Genomic DNA, 9,777 nt, shown 5'->3' with positions numbered 1-9,777 from the left:
TAAGCAGAAGGAAATATAAAGGACTACTGATAACATTTTAGGCGTCGTTTTTCTCCCATATAACTACGATAACAATAGATATTTTTGCATATTATAAAACACTTAAAACGATATTTCTATATATGTATGTAATATGTAAGTGAATACAAAAAGTATAAAAAAAAAAATTCATAAAAGCGATAAATGAAAACGAAATTTTCAAGTGCAAATCAACTTTCCGAGGATTCGATTCGATCCTATATAAACGATCTTATACACGAATATCACGTAAATGTGCAGTAAGCTATATGCAAGACAGAGAAAGACATGTTCTTACTTATTACATTCAAAAAATGAGAGCATTAATCAGTTGATTTGATCGTATAAATTTCAATAAAAATACAACTTAAATAAAACTAAATTTAAGACCGTTTAAATTCTTAGAGCTGGCGCGTCAAATCAAACAGCTTTTGTTCGTGCACAAAAGCTGTTTGATAGCTGCTGTTTGCAAAGCTGAACGCTAGAGGGCTGCCAGCATGGCCAGCCAGAAAGCAAACAAAAAGCATATAACGCTCTGTCGGAAAAAAATAATAAACAATACGCATGTATGACCTTCGTACAAGGTGACTGGGACACACTGCGCGCACGACCAGCACGAGGGCGACAGGCAGAAAGAGAGAGAGAGAGAGAGAGAGAGAGCGAGAGGCAAAGTGTGTAAAAGCGCCAGAGAGTCATAGAAAATGCATGGAAAGCGTTGCATGAAATGCACTTAACATTAACATAAATTTTGCCAATGCCAATTGGCGAACGAACAGAGAATTCCACTCGCTGATAAGACACAAAACGCAGAGACAGCCTTAAGCAGAGTTGTTTACAAGAGCGAACGCAACGAAAGAGCGAAAGCTTCTCGGAAAGCGAATGAGAAACGTACGTGTTACCCCGCTAACAAAATACCCTGCACTAAGTGGCATACATGTAAAAGTAGTCGAATAATTGCATGCATCAGCAATGTAAAAAGCTTTGAACAAATATATAAATCGATATTGAATAAATGTACACTTAATTGCAGATCAAATAAACACTTTAGCAGCAGTGTCGCATACACTAGCAATGGACACTATATACCCCACAGCTTGGCGGCAGCTGGGTAAGAAAAGCTCTCGTGACTAATAACGCAAGCGAAAAGTACACGCCGTCTGAGAAGTGCTCCGGATTTTGCAGCGAACGGTTGTTTTTTTGGTCGCGCGCATCGTTCACGTCTTCGCTGTTTCGCGTATTAAATTCGTCTTATAGTTTTTCCTACACGCACCCACGCAGCAGCAGCAGCAGCAGCAAGAGCAGCAGCGGCAGAGGCAGAGGCAGAGCAATTGACAGGCAGATAGAAAACCCGTGAAGCAACTACCTCAGTTAGCAGCAGAGAGTCGAAGGCGCAATGTCGAAGCCACAATCGGACGCGGATCGCAGGAAGCAGATATCGGTGCGCGGCATCGCTGAGGTGGGCAACGTAACCGAGGTGAAGAAGAACTTCAATCGCCATTTGCACTACACCCTCGTCAAGGATCGCAATGTGGCCACACTGCGCGACTATTACTTTGCGCTGGCCAACACTGTCAAGGACAATATGGTCGGACGCTGGATACGCACACAGCAGCACTATTACGAGAAGGATCCCAAGGTTAGTCAGTGTTACCAGCCCCTTTTGCGATTATTGATTTTATGCGAGTGCGTGTGTGTGTGTGTGTGTGTGTGTGTGCTGGCTGGTATTTTCCAAGAACAAAAAAAGAAAATACCTAACCCAACTTTTGTTGCGCCTTTGGCAAAAAAAGGAAACGAGGTCAATGTTAAAAGGCTTTCTTCATTTTGTTCTTATTTTTTTTTTTTTAATTTTTTGCTATTACGACATGCATTTTGCGCTCTGCGCTTTCGGCCTATATTCGTATTTGTCTCTCTCTGCAGTTGGCCAAAAATTGTTTTTTTTTTTTATTAACTTCTCTTTTATATGCATTTTTGTTTTCTTTCTGTTGCACCTGCTTTATCATCTGCTCGTTTATTTTGCTTTCCTTTTCTGTTGTTTTTTTTTTTTTGCTCTTTCAATTTTCGTGTCGAATTGTCTCTAATTGCTGGCTGCAAATTTGGCTCAAATGCATTGGGATCAATGCCAAAAACGTGTGTATGCCAGGCCAGAACGCTTTCACTGCGTCGCTGTCGGCATGGGGTGGACCAAAATTGCGTGGGCCAAAAAGCCGGTGGCCCAGTCTTTCTCCACGAGCAGCTGACTCGAACCAGAAGGGGTTCAAAACCAAAATAAAAATAACTTTTGGTTGGCAATCAGACACACACACACACACACTTAGATAAGGAGAGTGAGAAAGAGGGCGGGAATGTAAAATATGTTTTTTATATGTCAAAGTAATTTGTGTACCCTGTATATGATTGATGTGGGTAAATGGGGAGGTAAGACAGCTAGAGTTTGTTAATTTATGAAATATGCATTCTAATTTGCAATTAGTAAAAAAATTTTCAGCACAATATTTTAGAGGGTCAAAATAAACTCTTGTTCAAAGTAAATAATATTTCCAGGGTATATATAATATGTTTTATGTATATTAACAAGCTACTATATCACTCCCTACAGGATATTTCAGGGCATACCATTTACCTTAATTATTAAAAATGTTGTGACTTAGCTAGCTTGCTGCTAGTTAAGCGACTTTCTGCTGCTAATTGGGCATTTACAGGGTAGCTGCTAGTCGAACATCTGCGCATATTATTGCTGCTAGAACAGAATATGATTGTTAAATGAACTTCTTTGGCTAGCTATAGAGTCTATGCACTGTTGTAGCTTATGTCCAGGGTATCTTATGGTCTAATACTTCCGCTTACAATTCGTACAGTTTTCTTGACAATCTATCAGCGCCGTAAGCCATAAATCGAGCTAATAAACGCTGAAAGCAGATATTAGCACGCTCCAGTAAAAGTTGAGGCATTTACATACATATATACATAGGTATCCATCAGATACACACACACACACACATACAGATACAGATACACCTATGCCAGTGCAATCACGTGCGGCAGGCGTGCAATTTTCGCGAATTTCTGGATGGCAACTTTGTCCTTGCCTGAATGTCAGTCAATCGGAGAGGGAAAGTTTGCGTTTGTATCTTTGTATCCATAAGATACATTTGCATATGCCGCAAACAGCTGTTGAATAAATTGTGAACGCACGCGGAATTCTTTAGAAAAAAAAACCAAAAAAAATTTGGTCAATTTAACTAATTTAGAGTCCGATATTCGAACAAAAGCAAAAAACAATTAGAACATGAAACATAGATACATAAATGCTAATATAGGCACAGCAGACACCCAAGTACACACACACACACACACCCAAGCACACACACACACACACGCACAGATATAGACACATATTTTCAAGGTCAAGCAAAGGTTATTAACAAAAACGAGAGTCAGGAAAATTTTCATTTATTTCGTTTTTATTTTTTTTTCATGTGTTCGCTCTAGTTTTTCGTTTTAGTTGTTCTTGTTGTTGTGTAATGTGTGTGTGTGTGTGTATGTGCGTGTGTATTTATTTTGGTTCCATGAAAATGCGACAATGGTGGAAATTTTCATGGTGCTCGTTTATGTTTTGTTACACTCTCATTACGCACTTACATGCTATCCATTATACCCCCAACCAATTTATATATATTAATATATATCTATCTAACAGATGTATCTAAGTATCTGTTGTCTGTGCCTAGCTACATAGATGTGGAACAAGCTGAAACTAGCTACACTTAAAGCTAATTGAGTCCACTTCTTTTATGGTTCCTACTCGATTCTTAAAAAGTTGCCAATTGAGTGGCTGCCTCCAATTGACGATGGGTCAAAAGGGGTAAACGAACTCTATTCAAAAATATTTCCCTAAATTATATGTAAGAAAGCGGTCAGCAGAGATACTCAAAGATATTATATCTATATGTGCTATATACTATTGTTGTGCAGTTAACAATTTGTATAAATTTGGGAATTGGAAATTATAGAAATTGAATTTGTTTATAAAAAAGAAATGACATTTAGGGCATATTCAAGAAATAGAAAAAGTCTAGTGTTATCTAAGCCTGTGCAGGGTATCAAAATATAGACATACCCGGTTGAAAAGTTGGTAAGACAAGAGAGAGAGAGAGGGAGAGAGAGTTATATACAAAAAATATAAAAGAATAGAGAACTCAAAATAATATAATTCAAATATTTTCTTTTGAGAACAATAGAAATAAAACATTTTTCGATCTGCAACTTAAAGGCCAACTTTTTTGTTAATTGAAAATTGTTTATTAGCTTTCCCAAAGTACCACATCATAAAACTCAATACTCGAACTCCAGATGTTATATATCAGAACAACAAAAATATGAATATAAATAAATATTGCTGCAGTTACGTTTCGTGTGTGGGGAAATTAATTTGAGCAGCTGTTCGCAATGCGGCTAAACATCTCATATACTTGGCTTGTATATTCATTATTATTATTTTTTATTATACTTACCATCCATAAATATAAATATTAGTTTCCATGTTCGTACTCTCATGTTTGTGTACTCGGTTTTAGATTCGATTACAAGGCGCAAACAGACGGCGCTTTTTGTTATCAATTTAGCTCGACCGAAAGCCGCAGAACATATGTTCAGCTCTTTTGGCCGGGCCATCGAGTTAATTAAGCCACTTTTTTTGCGGCTGTAAATAGAGAATATAAATAAATAAAAGCAACAATGGGTTATGGGACACATATATAGATAGATAGGGTTTATTTGTCAAGTTGGCAGCCCTTCGTCACATGCAATCGAATATGACACATCTGTGACTATATATATATATGTGCATATAGTTGGTATTATCTGTGTTGGAACCTAATCAAAACCATAAAAAGAACAGAGTGTTCCAGTCGGGTGTGCTCAACTGATAGATACTCTGTACTTGGCTACATCCGAAAACCATTTCTAAGCGACTTATTTTCTCTTTCAAATGTTCAAAAACAAATTTAAAAAATCGATAATTATCGATTAACATGAGTTTTTGAAATCGATATTTCTCGATTAAGGCTAAACGCAGAAAGTTATCGAAGATACATCCAAGAGCTTTAAGTGTTTATGCAGCCCGTCATATATAAATGTAGATTTGCCTCTTCGGCATTTTGTGAGCACAGGGTATGCACAAAAAAATAAGCATCTACAACTAATGCGGCAACAATTTATACTCGAAATACAAATTAGCTTTTGGCATTAGCTACCTAGAACGAGTTAAACCCTTTGAACCCCGCTGCCCATTCAGCTCGAGGCTTGCCTCAGTGTTGTGCATAGCTGATATGGGCCAGTGCTGATAAGCGGCGCATAGAACTCTATAGAGCTGGCGACAATCGATCGATGCTGTCGTCAAAACAAATCACATTAGCATTGACCAGAGATGCGCCTGCAGATAGACATAACCAAGTGCATTCCATATGCGAATGCATAGAAACATGTTTCCAAGTGCAGCCGGAGCCGAAGCCGGACCGAAGCCGGATCATGATCCGTAATCTGTTAGCCTGTTAGCTAAACAAAGTGTGCCCTTAGCAATCCGTAACATTATTGGATTATCAGGGGTAGCTGATCAATCGATCGATTCAATCGAATCCCGCTGAATCGGTAAATGTAAAAATTCTATTAATAGAGCCCATTAAAAAGCTGCCTCAAATTAGCAACCGTTGATAAGGCGCCAACGGGTGACCTTCTCAACAAATCGGAGTCTAACATATGGACATATAGACCGGCATTAACTAACTAGGAAATTGGGGCGCTCCACATGCATGTACAGTTGTGCCTGGCATTAGCTGAGAGATTACCTAATGCCTCGTGCTTTAGTTGAGGGAATGCCCTGCATATACAAACACAAGTTTCTATACTATGTCTGGTTTTTATATCGGACTTATTCTTGAGCTTGTATTATATTCTATTATATCCTATTATATCATTTATTATACACAAACCCTGCATAGGAAGGAATAACTAATCTTAATTAGGAATTATTCCTTTAGTTAGTTATTAATCCTATCCGACTGGTTCTAATCTAGTTGCTATCTTAAATCGATTTATGAGTAGCATTTCTTATAACATTTGTGTAATCCCTTTTTATTCTAACCATATCATTAAATGGTTAAGGTAATAGGGTATATAATCTATATGTATATATAATCAATCTGATTATAGAAGAACCTTTATATAATACCATGATTCACTGCAGGCAGTACTCATGCTCCCAATCCTAGTCAACAATTTGATTAAAAAAACTTCCATCTATTTTCCACCCTCTCATGTGAAATTAATATCATTCCAAACAGAGTTGCCAGTCATTAAAAAATGTTTAATATTTCGATTTCCGTGCAGCGCGTCTACTACCTGTCGCTGGAGTACTACATGGGCAGATCGTTGACCAACACCATGATCAACTTGGGCATTCAGAGCGAATGCGAGGAGGCCATGTACCAGCTGGGTCTGGACATTGAGAATCTGGAGGAGATGGAGGAGGATGCCGGCCTGGGCAATGGCGGTCTGGGTCGCTTGGCCGCCTGTTTCCTCGACTCGATGGCCACGCTGGGCCTGGCTGCCTATGGCTATGGCATACGCTATGAGTACGGCATCTTCGCCCAGAAGATCCGGAACGGTGAGCAGGTGGAGGAGCCCGATGATTGGTTGCGCTTTGGCAATCCCTGGGAGAAGGCACGCCCCGAATTCATGCTGCCCATCAATTTCTATGGTCGCGTTATCGATACGCCCGAGGGCAAGAAGTGGGTGGACGCGCAGAAGGTCTATGCCATGCCCTACGACAATCCCATACCCGGCTACAACAACAACCATGTGAACACGCTGCGTCTGTGGTCCGCCAAGTCGCCGGTCGACTTCAATCTGAAGTTCTGTAAGTAATCCTGACCTCCGAATATCCACGCGACTTTGACAAATCCCTTTGCTTGCAGTCAACGATGGCGACTACATTCAGGCCGTGCTTGATCGCAATCTGGCCGAGAACATCTCGCGTGTGCTGTATCCCAACGATAACTTCTTTGAGGGCAAGGAGCTGCGTCTGAAGCAGGAGTACTTCATGTGCGCCGCCACGCTGCAGGACATCATACGCCGCTACAAGGCCTCCAAGTTCGGGTCGCGCGAGGCGGTGCGCACGAACTTCGAACACTTCCCCGAGAAGGTGGCCATTCAGCTGAACGATACGCATCCCTCGCTGGCCATACCGGAACTGATGCGCATCCTGGTCGATGAGGAGCATCTGGAGTGGGAGAAGGCCTGGGATATTGTGGTGCGCTCCTGCGCCTACACCAATCACACGGTGCTGCCAGAGGCCCTGGAACGCTGGCCCGTCTCCATGCTGGAGTCCATACTGCCGCGTCACTTGCAGATCATCTACCACATCAACTTCCTGCACATGGAGAATGTGAAGAAGAAGTTCCCCGAGGATCTGGACCGCATGCGTCGCATGTCGCTCGTCGAGGAGGATGGCGACAAGCGCATCAATATGGCCCATCTGTCGATCGTTGGCTCCCATGCGGTCAACGGCGTGGCGGCCATACACTCGCAGATCCTGAAGGACACGCTGTTCCGTGACTTCTACGAAATGGATCCCAAGAAGTTCCAGAACAAGACGAACGGCATTACGCCACGCCGTTGGCTGCTGCTCTGCAATCCGGGCCTGTCCGATCTCATTGCCGAGAAGATCGGCGACGAGTGGCCCGTGCATTTGGATCAGCTGGTCGCCCTCAAGAAGTGGGCCAAGGATCCCAACTTCCAGCGCAATGTGGCGCGTGTCAAGCAAGAGAACAAGCTGAAGCTGGCCACCATTCTGGAGAAGGAGTACGGCATCAAGGTCAATCCAGCCTCCATGTTCGACATTCAGGTGAAGCGCATCCACGAGTACAAGCGCCAGCTGCTCAACTGCCTGCACATCATCACACTGTACAATCGCATCAAGAAGGATCCGACCGCCAATTTCACGCCGCGCACCATCATGATCGGTGGCAAGGCTGCTCCGGGCTACTATGTGGCCAAGCAGATCATCAAACTGATCTGTGCCGTTGGCAATGTGGTCAACAATGATCCCATTGTTGGCGACAAGCTGAAGGTCATCTTCCTGGAGAACTATCGCGTCACGCTCGCCGAAAAGATTATGCCCGCTGCCGACTTGTCCGAGCAGATCTCGACGGCTGGCACTGAAGCCTCCGGCACCGGCAACATGAAGTTCCAGCTGAACGGCGCCCTAACCATTGGCACTCTGGACGGCGCCAATGTGGAAATGGCCGAGGAGATGGGCATGGACAACATTTTCATCTTTGGCATGAACGTCGTTGAGGTGGAGGCACTCAAGGCGAAGGGCTACAATGCCTACGACTACTACAATGCCAATGCCGAGGTCAAGCAGGTCATCGATCAAATCCAGGGCGGTTTCTTCAGTCCCGGCAATCCCAACGAGTTCAAGAACATTGCGGACATACTGCTCAAATACGATCACTACTTCTTGCTGGCCGATTTCGATGCCTACCTCAAGGCACAGGATCTGGTATCCAAGACCTATCAGGTAAACTGCCCGATCTATAAAAAGCCTGGCTGCAAATCGATTCGGTTCGGGATTCGATCTAGAAGTGGTATCTTCACCAGGCTTAAGGCCTGGTTTCTGGTCGTTTCTTTTGCAGCCTTGATTGATTGAATCTAACTATCTATTTATCTAATCTTATTTATATTTTCCAATACAGAACCAGGCCAAATGGCTGGAGATGTCCATCAACAATATTGCCTCCAGTGGCAAATTCTCATCGGATCGCACAATTGCCGAATATGCCCGCGAAATTTGGGGCGTTGAGCCCACCTGGGAGAAGCTGCCCGCACCGGAGGATCAGCAATAAATCAATTTTAACAATTTTTGATATTATATATTTTATTATTTGTGTGCTTTACTTTTGTTAAAGTCCCAATTTAGGAGCCAAATGCAACAACAACAACCAATTAAAAAAGAAAAGATATATGAGAGAAATGAATTAAGCTAGCGCTAAGATGTATACATCGATCGGGCTCATTGTTAAATATTAAATATCTTATTTAATAAATTTTAAACAAATCCATTTGCTAATCTTCAATTATGATGGAATCGAATTAGCTGCTGCGACTACGACTACGGTACCTTTCGCCATTCAAAACTCAGGAACACTTTCAAAGTAAATAAAAGATGTTAAATCAATTAAAATAAAAAAGAAAACCAAAAATCAAAAAACAAATTGCAAAACTTGCAACTTAGTGCCCGGCTTTGTTTTAAATATGAATATTAATGTGCGTGTTAAACAAAAAAAAAAAGCAAATAAAGAAATTCAAGTTGAACTGTTACATGTAAAATAAATCATTTAATTTGCATAATAAAACAAAAACAACAAGAGGTTCTAGTCGGGAGCACCCACCTAGGGGATACCCTAAACCCTCTTCTTCCAACATCAAACGCATATATATATTCTATTTTAGAAGGTATATGTCAAGTTTGGGGACTCTAGCTCTTGTTATTTACCAAAATTGCCCAAAAAACAAGATATCGATATCGATTGCTTGGAAACGGAGTAAGTTATCGATTATCGGTGAAAGAAAGAAACGTGTCAGCGGCAGCTAGCCCAGATTTCAAGAATTGCTGTAAGCATCTACACACATTCGCATTCACGCGCGTCTTTATGGAATTCTATCAAAAGCATTGCAATTGCGATTGTTTTACTGACTGTG

The 9,777-nt window shown here is 41.6% G+C and overlaps 1 protein-coding gene across 1 annotated transcript; it reads left to right on the top strand.

The window, feature by feature from the left end:
- The first annotated feature begins 1,183 nt into the window (after positions 1–1,183).
- Glyp (glycogen phosphorylase) lies at positions 1,184–9,137 on the top strand. The gene is made up of 4 exons (XM_002051705.4): positions 1,184–1,654; positions 6,403–6,931; positions 6,990–8,596; positions 8,772–9,137. The coding sequence occupies exons 1-4, from the start codon at positions 1,412–1,414 to the stop codon at positions 8,919–8,921; spliced, it is 2,529 nt and encodes an 842-aa protein (XP_002051741.1). The 5' UTR covers positions 1,184–1,411; the 3' UTR covers positions 8,922–9,137.
- The last annotated feature ends 640 nt before the right edge of the window (positions 9,138–9,777 follow it).

Source organism: Drosophila virilis, chromosome 4, assembly GCF_030788295.1.
Source record: "Drosophila virilis strain 15010-1051.87 chromosome 4, Dvir_AGI_RSII-ME, whole genome shotgun sequence".
NCBI classification, from domain to species: domain Eukaryota; kingdom Metazoa; phylum Arthropoda; class Insecta; order Diptera; family Drosophilidae; genus Drosophila; species Drosophila virilis.
The sequence above is the reverse complement of the archived record's forward strand: the minus strand, read 5'-3'. Positions and strand labels throughout refer to the sequence as shown.

Bases quoted from the DNA above. Each gene is read 5' to 3' on its own strand.
- Glyp (XM_002051705.4), top strand. From the start codon at position 1,412: ATGTCGAAGCCACAATCGGACGCGGATCGCAGGAAGCAGATATCGGTG. The intron at 6,932-6,989 runs GTAAGTAATCCT...CTTTGCTTGCAG, and splicing joins CGACTTCAATCTGAAGTTCT to TCAACGATGGCGACTACATT. The intron at 8,597-8,771 runs GTAAACTGCCCG...TTTCCAATACAG, and splicing joins TGGTATCCAAGACCTATCAG to AACCAGGCCAAATGGCTGGA.